This window comes from Gouania willdenowi, chromosome 6, assembly GCF_900634775.1.
Source record: "Gouania willdenowi chromosome 6, fGouWil2.1, whole genome shotgun sequence".
In the NCBI taxonomy this organism is placed as follows: Eukaryota; Metazoa; Chordata; class Actinopteri; order Blenniiformes; family Gobiesocidae; genus Gouania; species Gouania willdenowi.
Window position 1 is genome coordinate 17901880 of NC_041049.1, and position 26271 is coordinate 17928150.

Here is a 26271-nt window from a genome sequence, read left to right on the forward strand (position 1 = left end):
ACAAGGCCTCATTATTATTCTATACCTTTGGACTAAATTTGGGGGACGAGTTAGTGGACAAAAATCTGGGGTTGATTTTCAACCTCGGGGTCAGAGCTTACTTAAGGTACATTGGGGGTCCCCGGTCTATGGAACCTTTATTTTGGGGGTCACGGGCTGGAAAGGTTGAGAACCACTGCGAGAAATAACAGGAAAAACAACCCTCACTGATTAAAAACTAGTCTCTTAGTTTGATTAAAGTAGATGATGACGTCTGATTTGTGCTTTAATAACAATAAAACACAATATGTTCACATCAAGCACAACTGGTGCAGTTAGCCAGTGATATTCTTAAAGGCAACATTGCCCTCCTGTGGTCATAAACAATCATTGCACCATTACAGTGAAAAGTGGGCGAACACATTTGCTTAATTTAATAAATTTGATCTTTATTGAAACACTTGATTGTAAAATCTTAAAACAACATAACGACAACAAGTGGTTGCTTGATCTGGAAAAAAAGAAAATAAAAGAAAATGAACAAAAAAACAATACATTCCAGTACACTGAGGGCATGATGGTCCGTCTTTTTTTGTCAGTATTCCAGAATAAATCCACTGCAGGTAAAAAGCATCTCCACGGCTTCAGCTGGTTGTAAGAGCATCTTAAGTGTTTCTGCTTTGAAATGAAGGCATCCTTGAGCAGAAAGTGCATCAGTTCTCTCTCCTCATGAGTACGTTTACACATCAAAGCTCAGCGTGTGCATCCGCGCTCGTCTCCGATGATTCAGGCTCCTCGGCTTTAATCGCACGGCGACACATCATGTGAACAACAAGACTTTTAGTAAGTGAAGCAGACAGTTTAAAACTACGACAGGTTCATAAATGATAGCGGTTAAAAAGAAGAACGTTTTATCAAAGACTTCTTACCCTGAGTGGGCGTTTGGACACACTCGTCCTCTCGCTTCTCGTAACCACTCGAGCACACGCACGTGTAGCTGCCTTTAGTGTTGACGCACTCCTGGTGCTCCTTCGTGCACACGACCTCAGATTGAGAACACTCGTCCACATCTAAAAACAGACACTTATTATTGTTGAATCATGAAATGCTGACTGAATTCATCAACAGGGACAACATATCACAGTGTTGGTACTGTCACAGATGTCTGAGGTTTTTGATAATAATGAACCAGTGGTTCCAAACCTTTTTCAGGTCACGAACCCAGTTTGATTTCACAAATCTCTAGCAACACAGGGGATTTTTAATAATCACGTTTATTAAAGGGTGTTACATGTACAGAGTAGCCAGGGTTAAGATATTTCTGTACTGCATTCTATTTGAACTACAAAAAGTTTACGTATAGATTACAGTTGTTTGATATTCATTGTGTGTGAAAAGATTATTAAATTTAAAAAATATAATTTTAAGCAGTAATATTTTATTTATTTTTTTTTAACAATTACTAGACATTTCAGGGGACCACACATGGGGTAACGATCCCAAGGTTGAAAAGCACTGACTTACACAAATAAAAAGTGAAAACATGATTTAATGAAACAAGTCAGATGTAAATTAGTAAAAAAAAAGTAGTTGTAGGCTGTATTAAATTATAAAAATGTATTGGGTTTTTCCTATGATGAGACACTTGGTATATGACTATAGGAATATTAAAATAAACAACATTAAATCATATTAAAGATTGCTTTTTTTCTTCATTTAAATAATAATAAAATAAAACACTATCACTTTTTAAATTTCCTCCTCTCTCCAAAAAAAGAAAGATCTCAAAATACATCTGCATGCTCATGGTTTGGCGTTATAAAAACAAACCTGTCAAGTTTTGGATTTGAAAATATTATGAGAAATGTTCTTTTTCTAGTATCCAGCTTTCTACTCGGTGAATTATGGTTCTGAATAGGTTTTAATATTGTTTATAAAAATCCAAGTGTCTCTGATGGCTGAAGGTCACCATAACCTGAGTCAGGACTTTGGTTTCTGGATCCTTTACTGTTATGTGTGCCACAGTGCCACCATGTGGTCATTTACAATTACTACATTATTACCTTTTAATCTGCAAGCAAAAATTAATTAATTAAACTGGGCTTTAAGCATTTATTCGTCATGTATATATGTTGTTACACATATATATTGAAATTTGTCCTCTGCAATATAACCCGTCCCTGGGGAGCAGTTGGCAGCCATTTTGCGGCGCCTGGTGAGCTGTTCGGGGTTAAGGGACTTGCTCAACATCCCACAGTGACGGCCCAGGAGAGGCTTGAACCCTCTGATTACAAGGCCAGCGTCCTTAACCACCAAGCCACCACTCCCCTTACAAAAAATGGTATTTATTGTAACATTTTGTTGCATACAATTATTATATAGCTGAAGATTATGCGGTAAAACATCAAATGAATGTTTGCTTGTCTACTCGTGTATAGAAATTAATATATTGCAGCAGTATACTGTGTTTTCGTGCTAAAAAACATGACAAAATTGACTATTACACACACACGCTACCTGTGCATGTGCCCTCTGTGTCCTGGTATCCTGCGGCACATGCCTGGCACTGGTCTGGTCCGGGTCCAGTGCAGTCTGAGCAGACTTTGTCACAGTCTGTGGAGGATTAAAACAAAGAGGGAAAGAACGGATTAGAAATGTAGAAACTAGGATTTATTCTGCTAATCCAAAGTAGATTTAAAAGCAGCCAATCAACTTTGAGTGAGTTCTCTTGCCTTTACAGGAGAAGGATCCCTCTGTGTTTACGCAGTATTCACCCTCTTTACACACAGACGAGTCCTTGGAGCATTCATCCACATCTGCAGCACATCACACCAACACTGTAAATGTTAAAGGACTTCACATTTATAACGTAGCGTCGTCCTAAAGTGCTTCAAACTGAGAGTCACACACACACCAATGGTGACCGCACTGCTGTCTAGAAAAAAATTAATGAAAGATTTGAAAAACAACTCCCTAATAGTGAACTCATAGTAAAATAGGGTTAGATAATACATACTTTTCTTTACTTAGCTTAATTGTTTTCTTCAAACAATAACCTACACCTTGATTATAAGAAACTTGACATGACTAAGTGGTTTAACCTTTACGTGTCAGGATTTAACTACATCATTATCATTATTATTTGTGTATGATGTCATCAGCTCACACACAAACAATAATAATAACAAGACAGTCATCAACATCCCTCGCCAGATTGGTTCTGATTATAACTCACAACCTTTTCCTAAATGTATAAATCTAACTTAGATGTATACATAAGAAAATATAATCACATCAGAATATAAAATTACTAACTATCTTAAAAGGTTTCTAAGAAAAGCTGTCCCCTTTGATACATCTCGAACGGAGTTAAAAAAAAAAAATAATGGCACAAGGGCAATAACTCCGGAAAAAATACTTGCGCACTTCTCATTTTCGAACTCCATCAAGGTATTGATACCCTGAAGCCACACACCACATTTGGTTATCGTATCTTAAACAGTTTCTGAAAGAAGCTGTCCCCTTTAACTCGGACAAACGGAGCTCAAACCTATTTCACCCTTCCACATTTTGTGGCGGGGATAATAATGTAGTTTGGCCGTGGGTTTTTTTCTTCTGGTGAAAATATAAAATCATTTTTTAACAGAATTATCATCACTTCATTGTAACTTCAGCCACTAAATGTTTGGAGGATTTGCACTATAGCACACTAACTTCTACAAATAAATAATTTATACTGTATTTCTTAAATTCTCACACAGATTACCACTGATTGGCTCATCTCGTATAATGTCCCATCCCTTCACATTAATTCCTCTACACCAAATTTAGACCCTTGTGATCAATTTTATTCATAGTTTTTAGTCATTATCTCTTTATTTGCGTTCGAGAAAACAAAACAAATTCTCATTAATGTTCATTAATGGTTTAAAGCAAAGTGTGAATGGGCTGTAAATCAGCACCCTTGGGTCTAAAGTTAAAAACACACTTTTGAACCTTGGCGTACCATGACATACCGTTTATGTCAATGTGTGTTTTTATTTATTTTTTATTATTTATGATGTTTTTGTTTTACAGTGCTTTGTGTGTTGAATGTATTTTATCTATTGTCCTTGTTTAGCTTCTAAACATGTTTACTGATGTCACTATGTCCCCCTGGGTTTATTTAAGGTGCTTTATAAATAGCTAGATTGAATTGGTCGTATTTTCATCCCTTACTTATGGTTATAATTAAAATAAGAGATATTATATTTGTTTTTTGTTAGTTTGAATCTCATTAAATCCGTGTGTTCCTGCTTAGATTAGGTTTTCTCACCAACACACGCCTCCTGGTCATCCTCCTCCCAGCCGTCCTTGCACTCATCACAGTCCTGATTGGTTGCTCCATTGCAGGTTTTACAGGAGGTGTGGCATTCTGCATGAGAAAGTGATCCCTGATATTACAACCTTACCATCCATTCATCTCATTCGTGTCAGTACATCTGCTGATGCTGACTCCAACCTGTGCAAAGGGAGAAGGTGTCGTTCCTCTCTACATTGAAGTATCCGTCGCTGCAGTCCAGGCAGAACGTTCCTTTGTACGCGCGCTCACAGCTGCACGTGCCGTCACCTCCACGGGTGCCGTCGCCATCGCACTCCCCGTTACCGTGACAGGGTTTCTCAGAACCTCCTACGCAGGCTGGAGGAACACAGGAGGGCAGACATCAGCCATGGGTCTGAGATCAACAGCGTAACTGTAGTACGGTGCTGGTTATAGGACATCCTCAGGTCTCACAGTGAGGTATCAGGTGTCAGAAAACCAAACGGACTCACGACTCAGCAAAACCTCCGTCAAATGAAACGGCGTCACTTGTCAAACCAAACGCAGTCAAATGAAACGGCCTCAGCCTTCAAAATAAGTCATCAGACTCCACGGCCTTTTGCTGAGACATGAGTCTGTTTTGTTTGAAGTGAGCAGGGCTGGACTGGCCATCTGGCATACCAGGCATTGTCCTGGTGGCCGTTGACCCAAAGTGGGCCAGTCCGGTCAGCTACGTTTTTTTTTTTTTTGACGAGAAATTGGTGGCAGACGTGGCCAAAAATGGTCCAAAAGTGGCAAAAATATGGCAAAAAAGATGAAAATGGGCCAAGAGCAGTCGAGTGGCCAAAAAATGAGCAAATAAAGAGGAACCAGGTGGTATGTAATGGCAAAGGGTAGCTTAAATGGGCAAAATGTGGCAAACAATAGTGAAAAAAGCCAAAAATGTGGAGAAAAAAAAAGAGGCAATATGTAGGGAAAAAAGGAATAAAGTGTTATTCATTTGGCAAAAGTTAGCTTATTTGGATGAAAAGTGGCAAAAAAAATTTAAGTAGGAACAAAAAATGGTTTAAAGTATGAAAAAAAGGAAAACAGGTATATTTATTGGCAAAAGGTAGCTAAAGTCTGAAAAAAGTGTCCGAACTTTTTGAAAAGATGCAAAAATGGCCAAAAGAAATAGTTAAAAAGGGGTTAAACAGTTTCCCACACAGAGCACATGTTGAGCATCACAGACCTAAGAACAGCTTCTACGTGGTGTCCTCTGACAATGTAGTGGGCTGGTGTGGACAAAAAATGCCAGGACTGATTTTTTTTTTCCCAGTCCACCCCTGCAAGTGACGCCGTTTCATATGACGACGTTTGAAATGAAGTTTTCCTGATACCTGACTCTGAAAACTGAGGATGTCTAAAAATGTGCCCCTGCAGACAGCAGGTTGTTCTCACCGTTACAGTCAGGCCCAAAGGTTCCCTTAGGACAGCACACTTTGAGGGTCTCAATGCAGAACCACTTGTGCAGATCAGGGTGTTTTGTTTTCCTGCGATACACCACAAAGTAAAAAAACAAAAGACTTGTGCTGAATCTGCACTGATTGATTTTGTGTTAAAGCGTATATTCCAATCCCAGATTACAGGATCGATACCCAACCACCCGGTGTTGAGCCTATTATTACGGACCCTAAACTCACTTCTTGAACCACCAGGTTTCAAAATGCTCCTCGTGTTCTTCCAGCATCTGGTTGCACTCAAAGCTGCTGCTGTCACACAACTCCTCCACGATCTCCATCAAACGGATCTCACTGGAAAACCACAAGCAACCACACAGAAACACAACAACAAACATACACAGATCACTAGGGCTGTGGTCGACCAAGACTATGGCTCACGTAGCGATTAGTCAACCAAAAAAAAAAAGTAAAATAAATGAGCAGGTGGAGAGGACGAGGAGAAAGAAAGAGAGAGAAATATTTAGTTTTGGCGTTTTGTGGTGCTGATTTGCTTTTAAACACAGACCGACAATTAAAACCTATTTTTTCCTCATACAAATGACATATTTGTTTGTTTTAGTGGAAAGCCTGCTTTTATTAACAGACATCTGTTAATGTCAACATCAGATCAGCGCACGGGGAAACCAGTACGTCAAACACATCCACGGCGCCAGAGACAGTGGATCTATTTACATAATCATGTATCAAATATAAAGATAATCCCTGTTCTTATGCAGAAAAAGGATTGATTCAATAGTGGATGTCTTCATTTGTTCTGAGGACAGTCCACTGCACTGTCAGCTGAAGTGCAGTGGACTGCAGCACGCATTTACATGGCTGTTGCTGGACATAGAATCATGTTTGGTTATTTAAATACATTATATTGATATTTAATCCTTATTATCTATATAAGTGCATTGCATTTTTTTTTTACGGTATTGAAACTGATACCGTTGCTGGGCGACCAATCAAAATCTTGGTTGGCCACGACAGCATCAACCAATTAGTCGACTAAACGACCAAAGTTGGCAGCCCTAGTTTTTTTAAAGCCGAAAATACAAGAACTAAGTTGGTAGAAACCAACTACTACGGCAACAGCGGAAGGTCAAAACACACAAACTCACCCAGAGTAAAGAAAAACTGAACAAGGTCATTAACTCCGGAAAAAAATAATTACACACTTCTCATTTTTGAACTCCATTAAGGTATTGATACCCTGAAGCCACACACCGAATTTGGTTATCCTATAGTAAACAGTTTCTGAGAAAAGCTGTCCCCTTTGAAGATGCCTCGAACAGAGTCCAAAAAATGGAACAAGGGCAATAACTCCATAAAAAAATAATTGTGCGCTTCTCATTTTCAAACTCCATCAAGGTATCGATACCCTGAAGCCACACACCAAATTTGGTCATCCTATAGTAAACAGTTTCTGAGAAAAGCTGTCCCCTTTGACTCAGATGGCCGGAGCCCAAACCTACATCCCCCTGCCACAAAGTGGAAGGGGGGATAATAATTTACTCAGTAACGGTTGGTTGTAGAAATGTAACAAATTACTTCTTTTAAAATGTACTTAAGTACAAGTGAAATTACGGATTTAGAAATATACTCAAACTACCCATAAAAGCAGCTGAATTACAGTAACGCAAGTACTTGTAATCCATTACTTTCACCTCTGGATATTGTGATATATATGGTGTTGTTTAGTATTTGGGATATATTACATCGTGAATCGTATCGTATCGTCAGATTAATGGCAATTCACACCCCTGGACAGCACTTCTTTGCTGTGTGTATTTTATCTGTGACAAGCCTTTAGCTGTAACGTCCAGGTTGAGCCGACAGGTCATACTGTGCTTGTCTCACCTCGTCTCATATTTGGAGAGCGTCCTCTCCTCCCAGGCTGTGTTTCCTCCACCAAAGTTCTGATTTGCTGTTCGGTCAAAGCCCTGAAACACAAAGTCATGCATCAGAAACGATCGAGATTGGCCTTTCAGTGTACGTCGTGTGTCAAACACAAGTTATCTGATTAGCTACGAAAAATCAGCACGTCATATCATTCAACCATCTTTAGACATGTTTCTTCTTAGCCTTACATTAGACCTCTAATGACTACAAACCAACACAGACTGTAACACAGTGGTTCCCAACCTTTTATGGATCGTGACCCCATTTTGATATTAAATCATTTCTGACAACCCTAAAGACATTTTTTTTTCTTCCAAGAATTAGTTTTTGATCATTTTTGTTATACAGTGTTAAAAATACAGAGTAGACGGGATTAGTGACAAGTTGCGCCAGGTCAGATTTTTTATTTTATTTTTGTTTTACTGTATTTTATTTTAACTAGATTTAAATTTGTCAAAGTTAAAATATAGAACACAGTTGTTTAAGATTGTGTGTTTTAATGTGATAAACAATAATCATTTTAAAATCAGTTTTTAAGAACTACTAGACATTTCAGGCGACCCCGCATGGGATCCCGTCCCCAAGGTTGAAAAACCCTGCTGTAACAGAACCATGTGCATTGAAAAGTGCAATTAAGTCTGTTTTTACACTTCATTTATTACCATAAACATTCCGTGGGAAACTTATTGTATCGCACTACCTTTCTATTTATATTATATTTATTTATTTATTTATTTTCTTCTTTGTGTAAAACAAAATACGAAGTGTCTATTGATACGGATACGTATCAATAGACATGGCCACGACCAACAAAATATATGAAATTCACATCACCAGAACAATGATGACAAAGGCTTTTTGCCTAAATGGCTAGAACACATGTATAAAATATGGCATTTTAATTAGTAATGAAAAATAAATACATAATACAGATAAATATGATCAAAATACAGGATAAAAATAAGCTTCTACAGTACACTTGCCTTGTTGAAGTTGTCAGTGATTTTCCGACAGGTGTTACAGGTGATTTTCAGGTCTTTTTTGGCGTCAGTGAGAATAAAAAGCCAGAGAAGAGTTAGAGAAGAAAGCAGCCTGAGGAGCCGCAGCTTTGGACCCGCGAACAGCATCTCAGCTCAGAACCGAGTCTCACATCAGGACCCAGACACACACACACACACACAGCTAAAAGCCTTGGATGGGTGGCTATCAAAGTGCTACACACACAGGACGCATTTCTACATACACACAATGTTCGGTGTTAAAGCAAAGCGCAACAGTGCAGTGTACTATTTACATGCCGGGTGTAGAGGAAAAGGGATGTAAAACGTGATTTCCGCGTCAGCTTTGGGACCGTATTGTGGCTTGTGCTGATTGGTTTGTTAGCCTGTCAATCATATAAAGAGCCAATCAACAGCCGCCACGCGCGGGACAAAAAACCGTCTCCACGTGGAAAATTCAAGAAGCTTATCCATAGTAATCAAGTAAATATTTTTTTTAACCATTTCATGAACTATTATCACTTTTTCATAGTGAAAGGTCATCACAAATGTAGATTTCATTCATTTTTCAGAACCAAACGGAATATTATTGCAACATGTTTTATTTCCGGTTTTGACCGGAAATGAAACTGAGTGTCAACTGTCATGGCGGAAAAAAGGACCAGTTCTGGGCTTCCTCTCTTGTTTCTTTTAATCTCTGTGTTATTTTTGCATTTAATAATATGTCCATTCGCCAAAGTGGAAGAAAGCTTCAATTTACAGGCGACACATGACATTTTGTATCACAGACTTGACTTTGACAAGGTAAGCAGTAACAGTAAACAAAAAACTTAATCTTACAATTAAGAGCAGACTAATGTTTCTGGCCAATACATTTTTATTTTTTATGTTTGGTGTTTTTATTTTTAAAATAATGTAATAATAATATTAGATGGGAGCCATGTGTTGTGATATATATTTATGATAAATTAAAAAAAAATGTGTATAATTGTCTAATGTTCTCCTGTCCTCCAGTATGACCATCATGAGTTCCCTGGTGTGGTTCCACGGACATTCCTCGGCCCCTTGTTGGTCTCTGCTCTCTCCTCGCCTTTTGTTTTCTTGTCCACTCTGATGGACGTACCAAAGCTTTACTCACAGCTGCTTGGTAAATAACAGACACCTGATGATATTTTTTGCTTAACTTGTGGATAGGGTTGTGGTCAATAATTAGTTACATTTCTGACATAATTATAATTGTAATTCTAATGGAAAAATCAGTTGCTGTTGTAATCATAATTAAACGGGAATTGAGTTCAGAAAATTGACTTTGTACTTGTAATTGTCATGGAAATTATGTAAAAACTGTCATTTACAATTTAATGAAACGCAAACCTGGGAAACCACTTTATAGTACTATGGCTTACACATGTAATAAACAGTTATTAAAATATGTTTAATACGTTTTCCTGTCAGTTCTCTTGAGGATCAATAAACCATTTGAAAAAAATAAATACATTGAGGGGTATACTGACAGAAAAAGGCTCAAACACCCACACCTAAAACATTAAAACTAATATTTTCATTGATAACAAATCCTAACAAGGTAACCAACACATTAGATGATAGATAATATTTTTAGTGTATTTTACAGCTGATTTAAGACATGGGTTAAAATTGACCTGTTATCATAACAGATGCTAACAGAAAGCTAACACAAGAGGAAGGTTACGTATTATGGGATTATTTATTAAAGGCTCAGTAATCGTGATTAATTATAATTTAGTAATTGAGAATGTAATTGTAATGGACTTTCAGGGGGGAAATAATTGTAATTTTAATTGTATTTGGAAATAACACATTTTTCTATTAATAACTTGTTATTGTCTCCTCCCCTCACCCTTTAATAGCACAAATACCATTATTATAATTCTTATAATATCACACACACGCACACCTACTGTATTATAATGTATAATATTTGTAAATACTGTCTGTGGTAACCTGTCAGCATATTTTCTGTAGTTATCTCTGTCTTTGTGTTGAATGTGGCAAAAGAAAAAACATAAAATAAAAAAAGCACGAGAAAATTATCCTAAAAAAAAAAAAAAAGAGGCTAAAACCACTGTGAAAATTATTTTAAAAAATCTCAACAAAAAAAAATAAATAACATTGATAATTGAAGACGTAATTGTAATTGACTTCAACCCTGCTTGTGAAAACCTTTGTTGTATCTTGCTGTTCTGTTCTGTGGCGTGGCGTGCAGTGCGAGCCTCCCTGGGAGCGTGTGTGCTCGGTGCTCTGTGGCACATGCAGCGGGAGGTCAGGAGGCAGTTTGGTTCCACAGTCGCAGCTCTTTTCTGCCTCATCTGTGCCTCTCAGTTCCACCTGATGTACTACAGCACCAGGACGCTCCCCAATGTGTTTGCTCTGCCTGTAGGTGAGGTGAGCTCCAACTTTGATTCCCTAGTTCTCCTCTATTATTACTACTCCACTCTCTCCTCAGTTCTCCTGGCGTTCACATCCTGGATGGTCCAGAATCACAGCAGCTTCATCAGCCTCTCTGCTTTAGTGATCATTGTGTTCCGCTCTGAGCTCTGCATCTTCATGGGCCTCATGTTGGTGATGTCTCTGCTGAGCCGGAGGCTGGGATTACTGCAGCTGCTGTTCTACGCTGCCCCGGCTGGGATCCTCTCACTGGGTTAGTGCTGATTAATAAATATGAGATGCTTAAGTATAATCCAGAGTTTTTCAACCTTGGGGTCGCCTGAAATATCTAGTAATAATAAAATCTGAAAATGTACTTGTTAAAATTATATTTTTTAATTGCAGCAGTGCCCTTAGATCAGGATTGTTCAAACTTGGACTTGTTACCCCAATGGGGTGGAATTGAAATACAATTAGAATGGGGTCACCTGAAATGTCTAGTAATAGGATAAAATAAAAAAGTCAATAAAATATATTTTCTTAATAATAAAAAATTAAGAAGAAAAAAAATTTGCTGCAGGATTTTTCAACCGTTGAGTCGTGACCCCATGTGGGGTGGCCTGGAAATAAAATTAGAATGGGGTCACTGGAAATATCTAGTAATGATAAAATTAAAAAAAAATTACTCATTAAATGATATTTTTTAATAAAACATTGTTTAATTGCAGCAGTGTCCTTAAAGCAGGATTTTTAAACCTTTGAGTCGTGACCCCAAGTGGGGTCACCTGGAATGAAAATGCGGTATAAAAATATCTAATATCCATTGTATAACAAACAAAAAAGTGTCCACTGGTATAATCACTGTATTCTGAGCGTGTGTGCGTGCGTGTGTGTGTGTGCAGCGTTGACCGTCACTGTGGACAGTCTGTTCTGGAGGAAACTTCTTTGGCCTGAAGGACAGGTTTTGTGGTATAACACTATTCTCAATAAAAGTTCCAGCTGGGGAATATCCTTTGAGTTATCAGACTCCATCTTTTTTCCCAGTAATGATGATGATGATGATGATGATGTCTCAAAGATGTTAAAGCCTTGACTTCTTCCTCCAGTAAACCTCTCCCTTTCTCTGGTACTTCTACTCGTCTGTACCTCGTGCTTTGGGGTGCACGCTGCTCTTTGTGCCCCTGGGCCTGTTTGACCGTAGGATGAAGCTGCTGCTGCTGCCCACAGTGGGATTCATCCTCATCTACTCACTGCTGCCCCACAAGGAGCTGCGTTTCATCATATACACCTTTCCTGTGTTTAATATAGTGGCTGCACGGGGCTGCTCATTCATGTAGGTGAAAACGACAAATCCAATCGATTCTTGTGACATTAATCAGGGTGTAAATCACCAGTTTCATGACAATACGATGTAGATTCTTTGTGTGATATTTGCCGATATCACAATGTCTTCCATGATTAGATTTGGATTCGATTTGATTCTAATGTTGCGTTCACACCAAACACGTTTAGGGCATCAAAATCGTGCCTCACGCCCCTAGTTGGACGCTTGTGCTCATTGAATCATTGTCACCAGCGTCGAAGACGCTCTGGACGCGCGTCCAAACAAGTTGGGAAGAGACCGTGTTGAGCGTGTTTAGGGGAGGGGCTTCCCAGTTGCCGGTGGTGTTCATACAATGGATGATGTTGTGGTGATCAGTTACGTTCATAATTTACCCAGTGACTGTGAAGTGGTGGGGAACATTGTGTTGAGAAGGTGGTGTTTCCGGTCGGATGTATTCTGTTGTGACTCAGTGTGTGCACTGTGATGTTAGAGTGCTGTAGAGAAGTGTGGGTGAATGGAGAAGGCGGAGGAGGCGTGTTCCTTGCTGAACACGCCTCCTCCGACTCTCATCGGCTCTACATTATTGAGAGAGTGGCTTGGCTTTATTTGCACCTTGGCGCTGTTTCTGGATTCTCCCGTGCCCAGCTTGACGACCTGCTGACCTTCATCAGCGCTCGCATCTTCTACCAGGACACCAACTATCCATCTGTCTCTGGTTAGTGGTTTTTTTTTTTTCATTATTCTGAATATGTCATGGTTGGGGAATGCTCCTGATTGGTCGATGCGTCGTAATATGCCCCAAAAGTTCAACAATCCCAACTCCAGCGCCGGAAGCATTGGAGACACCGGACGCAAGTCAAAAGCTTGATATCTCAAAATTGCGCCGCACAGGAGGCGCGCAACACGCAGCGGGACCTCTCAACGCTCCTAGAAGCGCGTCCACCATATATTCTGAATGTAAACCTGATGCTTTCCACGTGTTTGGTGTGAATGCGCCATAAGGGCGTTAAGAATCAGAATCTGTTGTAGAAGCAAAAGTTAAACTTTTTTTTTTAATTGAGTTTGATAAACGTACCACTTGTTTTTGATATTGGTACTTGAATTACAATTAGTTACAATTTACTTGTTCTTGCAAGTTTAAAAACAAAAAAATGTAATAAATGGTATTTTTTACCATTTTGTAATTAAAGATTAAAGCTAAAATATGTAATTATTGATATTGCGATATATCGTATTGTTTAGTAGCAAATTGTATTGTCAGATTAATGTAAATGCACATTGCACACCCCCCTATTTCAGACATTAACATGCAAAGAACAAAAAAAAAGACCTGTTCTGTTCTTCAATGACAATGTTGCTCGATGGTTTGAGTTCCCTTCGATTTGATTGGATTGTGCCTTAAATTTAGACGTAAATAATTTTCTGTGGAATCAGCCACTTAGCGACTGCTGACTCGACTATCTGCTCTTTTTGTATGATATTGATAGCATATGCAACTATCAAAAGTCCTGGATCTACAAACTGGGCTCTGCTGTGGTGGTGGGCCAGCTGTTGATCAACACAGCGTACTCCAGCCTCTGTCTCTACGTTTCCCACCACAATTACCCAGGAGGCCGAGGGCTGCAGGAGCTCCACAGACTGGTGCCTGCTACAGCAGGTTAGAAACACTTTGTTGTTCTTTCTGAAGATGACGAGGTCACCGCAGAGTAGGGTTGGCTATTATTAGACCAATATTGCAGTTTATATCTATTTCTAAAAGATGGTATTTAGAAAAACAAACTGCAGAATGTGCAAACTCTAACCCAAAACTGATTTTAAATGCTGCTTGAGTGGGTTTATTTTTCTATTCTCCCTTTGAGGACAACTTTCATCACAGCAAGGGCTGCAAAAATGTGATTGTATGATCCTAGGGCCACACTATTAACATTTATGTCAGCTTTTAGAATTATTAAGCATTAATACTGGAAAGAACAAAGGTTTTTGTGGTTGTTTTGTATTTTTTCTTTCATTTTTTGTATATTCTTGTGTGTTTATGGAGTAATGTTGTGTATTTTTGTGTAGGTTTGTGTGCTATTGAAGCCATTGTGTTTTTCATTTTCCTTTTTAGAAATTTTAATGTACTTTTTGCCATTTTGTGTTTTTCCACATTTTTGTTGTTTTGTATATTTGTGGTGTAATTTTGTGTATTTTCATATTGCTTTTGAGCTTTTATTTTGGTAGCCAGCCACACAAAATTAGATCAGATGCTGCTGTAATGTGTTTTTAATGTATTTATGCAGAATCTTCTGTGCATGACAACAAAATCTTCCTATTTTTTCAATATTTCAGACGTCTTTGTTCATATTGACACCTTTGCTGCTGAAACAGGAGTTTCACGTTTCCTAGAGCAAAATAACAAATGGAGGTTAGTGTTTTATACAAGTATCATAATCAAACTATATTTGATGTGCTCTGGTTTATTATTACACCTCTGTCATGTTGTATTTAACAGATATGATAAACGAGAGGATCTGAGCCCTACTAATCCTGAGATGAAAATGTACTCCCACCTACTGCTGGAGGCTAACGCTACAAAGATGCAGCTTCTCCATGATACCCATAAGCCTCTGGCCTTCATACAGGGATACAGTAACATAGCATTCAACATTTTTCACTTTCCTCCAGTCATTGTGCATTTAGAGAGAAAAGCTGTGCTGATGGAAAGACGGACCAAAGCATGACAGCCAAAGAATGATGAAACAAATAAATAAAATTGTCAAAATATGCTGCTGTCATGTGATTATTTACATGGAAACTCAAATATGGATTTATTTTTCTTTCACTGAAAATCTGCTGCTTACATTTACCCAATCATACTTTTTTATGAAGTATAATGCTTCCATTTACACAAATGACCAGTTATTGATAAAGCTAAGTTAGTAATTATGTTTGTGCTTCAGAAATATTTATCCCTTATCTTCCCACTTTATAACCTCTGGATTGGTTTGAAAAGAACCAGATGACACCTTCTGAAAGGGCCATCCTGGAAAATGTCAACATTTTTACTCCAACCATAACTAATGCAATGGAAAACACAATTTTAAACCAGCTTTAATTTATTTATGACTACACATGTTCCATAATTTAATAACTATATCCTATAAATGCACAGGTAACTAAAATGCAGTAAATATAAAGTAGTAGCTTGAGTTACGTTCCATCAAAGACCTGCCCCCGTTCAAAGCAAAACTAAAAATTCACCTGTTTATTATGGCGTTTGATACATAGTTGTGTAGCAGTTGTTTTAAATGTGATAATGGTGTTTTTAATTATATATTAAGCTGTTTTTAAACTGTATATTTTATTGTGTACAGCGTTTTGGTCAACTTTGGTTGTTGTAAAGTGCTTTAGAAATAAAACTTGATTTGATTTTAGTTATTACCTTTGTAAATTTACATGTAATTACTTTTTTGTTAGACTAAAAAGTACAAAAACACCACCCATGTCAAATAGAGAAACCCTTTATTTACAAATGACCACAAAATTTGCATGTTTCCAGTTGCAACGTTAAAACATTTATCAAATTAGGTTCAAAATTCATTTCATATAAAAAAATTTACAGTACATAATTTTCTCCATAATAAACCCATAATTTAACCCCCTGGACATACAACTTAAATTGTGCTTAAGAGAGACAAATTGAATATTTCACACCCCTTATTGTGAAAAATACAGCAATAATATACATATAAAAACATTTCAGCGAGTAAAAAAGATCTATTTCTGGATGACAGTACCATGAGCCACAAATACACAATGTGAATTAAATAACATTAACTTAAGAGAAAAAAAAAAAAATCATCTTTCAGTCACAGCATTTATTTTAGGGCCCAGTTTTCAATCAGAAAACAACTAACAACTCAAGATTTTAAATCAAAATTATCAGATGGAGAGAGAAAAAAAAAAAAGCATTCAAATAATTTTGCACAATTACGATAATATTTACAGCATTTTGACCTGAAGTAGTTTTGGGTAAGGCACAAGGAGAGAGTCGACAAAAAACAAAAATTGCAAGCAAACACCAACAACCCCTACAGCTACAAAAACCCTCCCTCCCTGATACACTTCTGACTGAGATTTCTCATCAAAACAGCTCCAAAGTGTTTAACAGTAGTACACAGAATACAATAAAATTACCTCAATCTGAGCTTTGCATTCAGAATCAGTGTATAAATTGATATTTTACACCCTAAAGACCCCCGTTATCCTCAAACCCCATTTTCACAGCTATGCAACTTGGTCCCTGGTCAAAGGTTACCAATGTTAACACTCAAAACAAAGATCAGTACTGGAAATATATCAAAGGGAGGTTGACCTTGAGGAACAACAGACCCTCCATGTTGTCCAGCAAAGGGCGGGGCTGATTCAGGGCGCAGTTGACACTTGCTGTGCTAAATAGCGTCTCTGCTGGGACGATGCTGGGAGGGCAACCCACGTAACGGGCGGCTACTTTGGCAAGATTGGGCCACAGGAACTTTTTCAAGTTCCAATAATCCAGGGGATCACAGTTCTGATCAAGAATGTCCTCCTCAAGGTATTCCAGCACCGACAGCTCTGAAGACTTTGGCTTCTCCCCGTTCTTTGTCTTTTGCCGGATTTCAGGCATTAAAGACCACAGACTGTCCCGATTGGAGTGTGAAGCACTTGTTAGATCTGAAGCCTCGCTACAGCCATTGGGCAGCAGAGCGTTTTCTGCCACTGAGGTAGAAGAGGACAAGTCCAGCTCTTGGATCAGGTCTTGTTTGCACTGCTCGGCCTGTTCTTCTGTGAAGAGAGAGGTTTTGTATCGCGGGTCGAGCATGGTTGCCCAGGTGTATCGTGGGTCGCTGAGAGTTGCAGACATTCTGCTCACCATGGCCTCCTGTAGAGATCTGAGCATGTTATCTATGCCCACGGTTTCATCAAACAGCATATCTATTTTCCTGTTCAGGATGTGAATGAGGGGGATCACTTGTCCCAGAGTGGCAGTGCGATTGCTCATTTCCCGGCAGGCGACTTCAAAGGGCTTCAGTGCATTGCAAACAGAGAGCATCACCTCCCACTGGTCGCAGCTGATGATTTCCCTGAAATTGCACTCGATCGACATCTCGTCGATGGCTATCTTCTGCTCGACCAACCGCTCCAGCATGAAAAAGGAGGTCATCCATTTTGAAGGGACATCTTGGATGAGCTGGTTTTCAGGCAACTGATGGATCCTCTGGAGCTCTGCGAGCTTCTCCTTAGCCTTAGCAGAGCGTTGCACGCGCTCACAGATTTTGCGAGCAATACTCAACAGGTTCTGAACCATTCTCTGGCTCTTTATGGCTTCATTTACAATGAGGTCTATATTGTGTCCGAAACACTGCATGGTGACGTGGCCGTGGTCTTCCAAGGTGTTTCTGATGGTGGTGTTATCCGTTAAAGTGAACCCTTTCTTAAGACCGGAAGAGGTTATCCAAGACTCCCACAGATACTCGAGCTGCTTTGGAATGTCTTGCATATCTTGATCACAGTCAATTTGTGTGACACTGAGAAGAGCAGAACAGTGGAAGTCTTGCCCTTGGGGTCGGACGCTGGACTCGTACGTTGCCCAGTGGGCGGTAAGGGTTAGATACTCTCTTGTTTGACTACTGACCCAAATACTCGTTGTGAAGTGAACAACACTTCCTTCAGCCTCTTTTAAGTGGGTTAGCACAACGCCCTTTACCCTTTCATACATATCGGGTATGGCTGTGCTGGTAAAGTAAGAGGAAGTTGGTAGAGAATACTGGGGCTGGAGGTACTCTAGTAATCTGTTCAGTCCAGCGTTCTCCACTATAGCTGATGGCTGAAGATCCAGTGCGAGCATTTCTGCAATGAGTTTTGTGATTTTTTTGGCAACCGGGTGGTGTTGATCAAATGGCTCATGGCTTGGCTCCGCCTCAAAAACGGACGTGTCCACGAGCTCTTGTTTAATGTGAATATCAGCAGACGGCACATCACCTGAGATAGTATTGTTACTTTCAAGAACATGTCCGTGAAACCTCTGCACATGCCTGAAAAGGCAGCTTGTGCCAAGGTTTGTAGTCTTTTTGCCTCTGCTAATTGTGCGGTTACAGTGCAAACAAACCACCTTCGTAGGGTCAGCAGGTGAAATGGAGAAATGGTTCCACAGTTTTGATGTCTTTTTACTAAAAACAGGGAGGGGTTGTGTCTTTTTATCAGTGGCAGGGCTCTCAGCTTCTTTGGATGAAGATGTTTCTGTTGGGTTGATACTGGTATAGGGCAGAAGGGGGGGGGTCCTTATCATCCGTGCTTTTTTGGTTTTTGAGGACGTCTGGGTGACGTCTCACGAGATGCCTCATTAGGCAGCTTGTACCAAAGTCGCCCCGTTTTCCCCGGCTTATGACACATGGACAGTAACGGCACAGTGCTTTCAACTGGTCTACTGGTGACACAATGAAATGATGCCACACTTCGGATTTCACCCGTTTCATGATTTTCTTATTCTGCTGGAAAATTAAATGATTCTGACTAAGACTAGGCCCTTCGGAAAGGTCGCATGGTGAGGACGCCAGTGATGTGTCTTCATCTGGTCCTTGTGTTTTGAAAGAGAAATTCAGAGAAGACTCGGGCCCTGAGAGATGCATCATCTCATCTGATTCCTCCTTAATGTCCATGCTCTCTTCAATGCTTTGGGGTAGTTCATCTAAAATGGTTTCTGGGGAAGATGGAAGAATTGGGGATTCTTTTTTCATGTCCAGTGGTTCAAGCAGCTGGGTACGAGACAAAAGTGAGGGTGGGTTTGTATATGGTGGTGGGATGTGATTTCCCTGCCCGTTTTCCTCTATCACAACCTCTTTGTGGGCTCTCCACATGTGACGAATCAGACAACTTGTTCCTAGATCCTTCCCATTTTTACCTCGACTGAACTCGTTCATGCAATGGATACACACAGCTTTGGAACTGTCCACTGGCGACAGATAGAAATGCTTCCACACAGCAGACCTGCGACGGGAACTTGAGCTTTTTGGTGTCCCCGAGATGCGCTCAGGCCCTCCACTGTCCGACATGTCTTCAATGCCATTTTCATTGGAATGTGAAGTTGAAAGCAAGTCAGCATTGGTGTGTGGTTCGAGTTTTGGTTCTACTTTGGTTATGTCTTTGGATGATAGGTCATAGTTCTCCGCTGAGGATGTAGATGGTGAGGTGTTCTTTGAGGCAGGAGCAAGTATGCTGTTTGATAGCTCCCCGTTACTTGGTGAATTTGGAGAAGGAGGGATCAAAGCTGGGGCCAAAGCTGGGGCTATAGAGCTAGACATATTAGAGGCCATGTCTCCTCCTTCTTGTAGAAGTACAGTGGGATGAGCCCTTCGCACGTGTCTCATCAAACAACTTGTGCTGAGGTCTTTCTCATTTTTACCTCGACTGAACTCTTTCATGCAGTATAAACAGATTGCTTTGGTACTGTCTCTTGGCGAGATGCAGAAATGATTCCATGCAGGGGACTTTTTTCTTGGGTTGGTTTGACTCCTCATTGATGACAAAAGACTTTGGGTGACGGCATCCATTGCGACATCATAAAGAGTGCTAGTGTAACCACTGAGTAAATTACAATAGTCATCACCGTCTCTGGTTACAAAAGGGCCAAAGGAGCTACCAAACGCTAACCTTTCATCGTCCTGCATTTCCTCCATTCCATTTCCATCCCTGGTATCTTCTCCAACATGATTACTCAATTCATTTCTATTTTCATACTTTTCATTTTCTAGGTGTCCCTCTGTGTCATTGTTCAGACCACTAACTGAAAGACTGGGAGAGGCTGAGTCAGTCTTACAAACACTGTCTGCTTCCAACAGTGGTTCACCCTGAGAGGACAAATCAAAACAAGATGGGAAATCTTTATCCAGTGTTAAAGAGGAGCACGCAGGTGATCGGGCATCCAGAGAGTCTTGAGGAGTGAAGCTGTAAGACTTGAACACGTAGCCATCCTGCCCCTCAATTTTCAAACAAGTCCCTTTAGCTTCTCTACGTTTGCTTTCGACAGAGCCAACGGACTCGTCGACAATGTCCTCGCTCATGTGAGAAGCCTCCTCCTCCCCATCCATTGCAGGAGCCCACAGATATCTGGAGAACAATCGGGTCTGCCTTCGTCAAATGTGATTACGTTTTCCGGGCGCAGTCATCCAAACAGGAGGTCTCAAGCAGGTGTGGTGATATTGGTGTTGCCGTGGGTGACACCATGAGCCTGCTTTTCCCTCTCCATTTATGACTGAGGCCGTTGAACTTCTCAGCACAACACCTGCAGAAAGAGACAGAAAGGCAATGAGAGAGATAAATACAAGAACATTAGAAGGATTGGAGAACCAAAACCAATCTAAACACAATTATCCTTTTCACCAAACCATCACAGCCTTTGTTTCATTTAGATTTCATTGTTTTAAATTAATAACAGGTGGTCCATTATGTTTAATGATCATTTCTGGCAAAACACCTCAAATATATATACATTTTTTCATGATTTTTTTGTAAAATAGACAGAACTTTTGTTCGTTATTCTATTTGACCACACTTCTTGTTTTGCAGTTAAGTATACCAGCACAATAAGTAGGTAATCTAAAGGTAGCACTTTGATTATTGCAGGGCTCTACAGTATGAGCATTTCACTAGCTTTTGCACCTAAAAAACACATGTGCGACCCGCAAAAATGTTTTTGTCACAGATTGTTCGACTAAAGAAAAAAATGTTAACTTGGCAATCTAAAGAAAATCAACATATTTATGAATCAGCTGATGCAAGGCAACTGGGCCAGCTTTGAAAATTGGGGAAATTCATCTTTTTCTAATTGATTTTAGAAGTTGAAGTTTCTTGATTATGTATCAGAAAAGTGCTTGTTAGCTCTAGCTTTACAGGTTATACTAGTAATGTGATTTTTATTAATCAATATACCTTTCCTAGTCATCTTATAATATTTTAACATACGATTCATGTGGACACAAAAACATTTTATTAAATCATTTTAATAATAAATGGATGAAATTCTCAGTTGCTGGAAGAACACAATAGAGTTGAGGTGAGTGTGCCGACACAAATAAATTGAATAAAATATAGATATACTTTGGTAGTTTTTGATGGTTAAAAACAACACGTCTTGTTGGTGAGCTTCAAATGCAAAATGATCAAATTGTAATGCTAACACATGGCTTAGGTGTGCCAAGTTAAAATAGTGTGTTATAGTTGTAAGCAAGAATGTACAGACTACATATCTAATATAGAGTCACTGAACAAGTAGATATGTCATCTAATGAGAATGATTAATGCACTGCTACATTTTGCTCTGAATATTAGGAATGTGTTTCTCATGAACAGAAAATCTCATTAGACGAGAGGCAATTTTAATCGACTCCTCAAGAAACTAGAGATTTAATCTTGTCAATTATAAAATCACCTGATTAAATATCTTCACAGACCACATGGGCATACAACACAACATTTGGCATTCCTCAGAAGCCTGCCAGTATTGAAGTCAGTATCATATGCTGACTTTTTGTATCAATAAAGTACTGTGCTCTTAGAAACAAGTAGCTTGAAGTCATCAGAAATCAGAATCAGAAATGTTTTTAATGGCCATGTACAGTTTTAAGGACAGTACAAGGAATTTGTCTTGGTAGTTGGTGCACAAAACAAACAAAAAAAAAAAAAAAAAAAGAAAAAAAACAAAGAACAACCCAGCAACAATAATAATAATAATGATAAATATAAAGGATGAGGGATAAATAAAGGATAGATAGAGAATAAAGGATAAATAGGATAAATATAAATATATATATATATATATATATATATATATATATATATATATATATATATATATATATACACAGTGCAGCAGATAATGTCATCAGGGAGGTGGTGATCGGGGGGGGGGGGGGGGGGGGGGGGGTGTTCATGTGGATGGTGGCAGAGGGAAAGAAGCTGTTTTTGTGTCTGGAGGTTCTGGTCCTGATGGACCGAAACCTTCTTCCAGAAGGGAGAGATTGAAACAGTTTATGACCGGGGTGGGAGGGGTCGGCCACAATCTTTCCTGCACGCCTCAAAATCCTGGAGGCGTACAGGTCCTGGAGGGAGGGCAGATTGCAGCCGATGACTTTCTCTGCAGAGTGGATGATACGCTGCAGTCTGGCCTTGTCCTTGGCCGTAGCTGCAGCGTACCAGATGGTGATAGAGGAGCAGAGGATGGACTGGAGAGGAACCGTTTACACATAATCTGACTGGTTCCCACACAAGGGTACAAGACTTTTCCTATTACAATATTTACAATTAGAGTGGTTCATTTTAATCAGCTATGCTTTTACTTGATGCAACTTTGACAAGCATTTAAAGGTTAATATTACACGTAAGTACACCTTTAGTGTGCAAACACTGTAACAGACTAGCAACCTGAGTAAGATGGGATACATGTGCAAGCACCAAAAACAGGATAGGTGTAGGGCTGTAGTCAACCAAGGAAATGGTTGGTCGACCAAGACTATGGCTCACGTAGCAATTAGTCGACCAAAAAAACAAAAGGAAAATGAATGAGCAGGTGCAGAGCAGGACAAGGAGAAAGAAAAAGAGAGAGAAATATTTAGTTTTGCCGTTTTGTGGTGCTGATTTGCTTTTAAACACAGACCACTTATGATATGAACCTTATTCAAGCTTTGACCAGAACCCAACAAAGCGAAACTGAAAACAGGTCCAACAGACATTAAGTATTTATATCAGAGCCCAACCTAAAACCGACAATTAAAACCTATTCTTTCCGCATACAAATGACATATTTATGTTTGTTTAAGTGGTAAGCCTGCTTTTATTAACAGACATCTGTTAATGTCAACATCAGATCAGCGCATGGGGAAACCAGCACGTCCAACACATAGGGGCATAGTGTGCCCCGCGGCGCAAGAGACAGTGAATCTATTTACATAATCCATGTATCAAATATAAGGATAATCCATGTTCTTGTGCAGAAAAAGGATTGATTCAATAGTGGATGTCTTCATTTGTTCCCTCTCTGCTCAGCAGCACACACTTATACAGCTGCTGCTGGACATAGAATCATGTTTAGGCATTAAATAAATTATATTTGATATTTAATCCTTATCACCTATATAAGTGCATTGCATTTTTTTTTTTTTTCAAACGGGATTGAAACTGATACCGTTATTGGTCGACCAATGAAAATCTTGGTAGACCACGACAGCATCGACCAATTAGTCGATTAGATTAGGTGGGTATATAAAATGGGTGGTTAGGTGCAAAGTTACATTAGGCACCAGTGACCTGAACAACAAGTTTAATATCAGGAGGTTGGTTGCTGTATCTAATCCCTAAACCAACAAAACAGGGTGGTGTAAGAGTGACACCACACACCCATAGAGCCCAACAACAATGTGATTTTCAAGATACATGCCAATATTGGAGGTTTTAGATGACAAAGAAGCAAAACACTAATAAATTAAATTAAGGAACTTTAGTAAGTAAAACTGTCAACATAAGGAACTGATGATTAATTCATGTTGGGTGTGGGATACATATGTATGTGTATATACATATGTATGCATATGTGTGTATCCATAAAATGAAGAGTCCATCCTTAAGACTGCTCTACTGTAAATTGTCTTGAGATACCATTGGTTATGATTTGGCACTATACAAATAAAAGATTGATTGATTGATTGAAGCCTCTGATAAATAAGAAAGGCAAACTACGGAATACAATGTAAAAATAAATTAATTTTCACAAATAAAGATGCTCAAATCGCAAACAATAAACATGGATAAATCAAAAAAGGGAAAAATGTAACTAAACAATGACCTAGAGCAGCGATTCTCAACTGGTGGGTCAGGACCCAAAAGTGGGTTGCGGATCTGTACTGGGTGGTTCATGGGCAGCTGGTCAAAAATAAATAATTACTTCATGTCTCTAATGTTGGACTTGTATTTTATTTTGAAAGAAACTTTTCTTTTGACAGACATGCTGTGAAATGCATGTTGCACAGGAAAATATATGGATGTGTTTTATAAAAAGATTACATAACTGTTTTCAACAGCTATTATTGAAAAACTAAATTTGGTTGTTGAATTCTAAAATTAAAAAAAAAAAAAAAATTAAAAAAAAGTGGGCCGCGATTTAATGACAGTGGTAAAATGTGGGTCCCAAGTTGTGACCAGTTGAGACTTAGAGCACTTCTCCCAGTGTTGTAATTTTGTAAGCATTACTACTTACAGCAAAACTGTCAGCAGAAGACAACGCAGCAAAAAACAAAAAGTTAATACATTAGTTACATATTCATTCATGGGCGATCTACCCAACCAATCGGTCGAGTTCTATTATCTTGATAAACTCCATAGTGGTGACCCTAAAGGAAGTGTCTATCCGTACAGTTGCAAAACCTAAACCTAACCCTAAAAATTGTTGCGATATTGGGTTATAACCTAACCCTAAAGGCAACCTTACAGACAATTTCAACTCTAAATGACTGCCAATCAATGAATGCAAGCTTCCAATTGATTCTTTGCAAAAACATAACAGTAACTATAGAGATTACTAAATAAGTTGCTTACCTTTAAACAAATTACCTCTTCTATTTTCCAGCAGCCATTTTTAAACAACCCATTTGATACAAACACGAAGAATCACAACATAATTCCATACCTTCAAATGTGTACAACTATAATAATTTCAGAATATACCAAGTCATTAGTCATTTATACGACGGCCGATTATACGGGAACTGCGTAAAAAGTACGTTTGGTCGGTATTTACCGATCGCTCTGAATGGTCGTAGGTGAGCAATGACTAGGTTTGTCCGTTTTCCGGGTTTGGCTGAAGCGCTCGTCCGGAAGATGCTAGAGGACAGCATTAAACAGCTACTACTGAATGACTTCCACTCTACAACCACATCACAACGACTATTAACATTAGTAATAATCAATTAACTTTCACAGTATATCGCGTGACATTTGCGATTGATTGATTGTAAACACTTTCAGATGTAATAACACGTTGCTAGCAGTTACGCTACATCATCAGTAAACACCACGGTGGCTATCCTGGTGCTAACAGGGTTAGCCTCGTCGCTCATAAACACATCAAAAACCAAACGCTGAGGTCATATGGGTTTATCATACAAATGGTACAACTTCAACACATGTTCAGAGTCTGTTCAAAGTATTGTAGGAAGTGCGTTTGGTCAGATGCGGACCACACTAGGGCTGCTAGCTGGTTAGCTGCCAGCTAGGCCACACACAGGATACACGAGCAGAACCCGCACACGAACCACACGGGACCGAATCAGACCGACACTCTGCGCGACGTCCAGGCAGTTTTACAAGCCGCTGGGTGTCGTACACGGTCCAGGCGTACTTACTGTGAAGTATGATGGTTAGCTGGTTAGACTTCGGCTCGTAAACAGTTAAATATGACACATTTGATGGATCCGGAGGGGGGTTCACTTTGCTGCTTTTGTCTTCTGCTTTGCTAGCAGTTGTCGTTGGGCCGGAGCAAGAGCAGCTCCACACAGCGTCAGACGGAAGGAACACGTTTAGTGACGTTACACGACGTCACATGTACCGGGGTCCTGAGCATGGGCCAAGATAGGGTCTCCTCGCGCTGTATCAAGTTTCATAACACTACTATTTTTTTATTTTATTTTTTAAATGAAAAGACAATCACAGAGGAAACATTTGTATCAAACGCATTCAATTTAATAAGACAAACTAATGCATATTTATTTCATATTTACACAAAAATATTGGATAGGTAGGTAACATCATAAATCATAAATGCTGTTACTGTACCCCACTCGTTTATAGGGTTTGTGAAAAAAATCCTCAGGT

General features: G+C 39.2%; 3 protein-coding genes across 4 annotated transcripts; 1 reads left to right on the top strand and 2 right to left on the bottom strand.

Annotated features, from left to right (window-relative positions):
• Nucleotides 1-407: 407 nt before the first annotated feature.
• On the bottom strand, nt 408-9006 carry creld2 (cysteine-rich with EGF-like domains 2). Its single transcript, XM_028450006.1, has 10 exons — nt 8649-9006; nt 7624-7706; nt 5962-6072; nt 5720-5811; nt 4481-4657; nt 4295-4393; nt 2712-2795; nt 2497-2592; nt 909-1049; nt 408-778 (listed from the first exon to the last, which is right to left on the bottom strand). The coding sequence occupies exons 1-10, from the start codon at nt 8790-8792 to the stop codon at nt 726-728; spliced, it is 1080 nt and encodes a 359-aa protein (XP_028305807.1). The 5' UTR covers nt 8793-9006; the 3' UTR covers nt 408-725.
• A 298-nt stretch (nt 9007-9304) lies between these two features.
• On the top strand, nt 9305-15157 carry alg12 (ALG12 alpha-1,6-mannosyltransferase). Of its 2 annotated transcripts, XM_028450105.1 has the most exons (9): nt 9305-9467; nt 9678-9810; nt 10909-11082; nt 11149-11343; nt 11972-12075; nt 12179-12402; nt 13881-14050; nt 14722-14797; nt 14885-15157. In XM_028450105.1, the coding sequence occupies exons 1-9, from the start codon at nt 9309-9311 to the stop codon at nt 15111-15113; spliced, it is 1464 nt and encodes a 487-aa protein (XP_028305906.1). In that variant the 5' UTR covers nt 9305-9308; the 3' UTR covers nt 15114-15157. The 2 variants fall into 2 exon arrangements, with proteins under 2 accessions (XP_028305906.1, XP_028305904.1); XM_028450103.1 differs by having other exon boundaries at nt 10909-11343.
• Nucleotides 15158-15877: 720 nt separating this feature from the next.
• zbed4 (zinc finger, BED-type containing 4) lies at nt 15878-18845 on the bottom strand. The gene has a single exon (XM_028450819.1). The coding sequence runs from the start codon at nt 18698-18700 to the stop codon at nt 16715-16717; it is 1986 nt and encodes a 661-aa protein (XP_028306620.1). The 5' UTR covers nt 18701-18845; the 3' UTR covers nt 15878-16714.
• Nucleotides 18846-26271: the final 7426 nt, after the last annotated feature.

Bases quoted from the DNA above. Each gene is read 5' to 3' on its own strand.
- creld2 (XM_028450006.1), bottom strand. From the start codon at position 8,792: ATGCTGTTCGCGGGTCCAAAGCTGCGGCTCCTCAGGCTGCTTTCTTCT. The intron at 6,073-7,623 runs GTGAGACAAGCA...GTGGTTTTCCAG, and splicing joins CTCTCCAAATATGAGACGAG to TGAGATCCGTTTGATGGAGA. The intron at 2,796-4,294 runs GTGAGAAAACCT...GATGTGCTGCAG, and splicing joins TGACCAGGAGGCGTGTGTTG to ATGTGGATGAATGCTCCAAG.
- alg12 (XM_028450103.1), top strand. From the start codon at position 9,309: ATGGCGGAAAAAAGGACCAGTTCTGGGCTTCCTCTCTTGTTTCTTTTA. The intron at 9,468-9,677 runs GTAAGCAGTAAC...CCTGTCCTCCAG, and splicing joins ACAGACTTGACTTTGACAAG to TATGACCATCATGAGTTCCC. The intron at 12,403-13,880 runs GTAGGTGAAAAC...TGATATTGATAG, and splicing joins GCACGGGGCTGCTCATTCAT to CATATGCAACTATCAAAAGT.
- zbed4 (XM_028450819.1), bottom strand. From the start codon at position 18,700: ATGATAAGGACCCCCCCCCTTCTGCCCTATACCAGTATCAACCCAACA.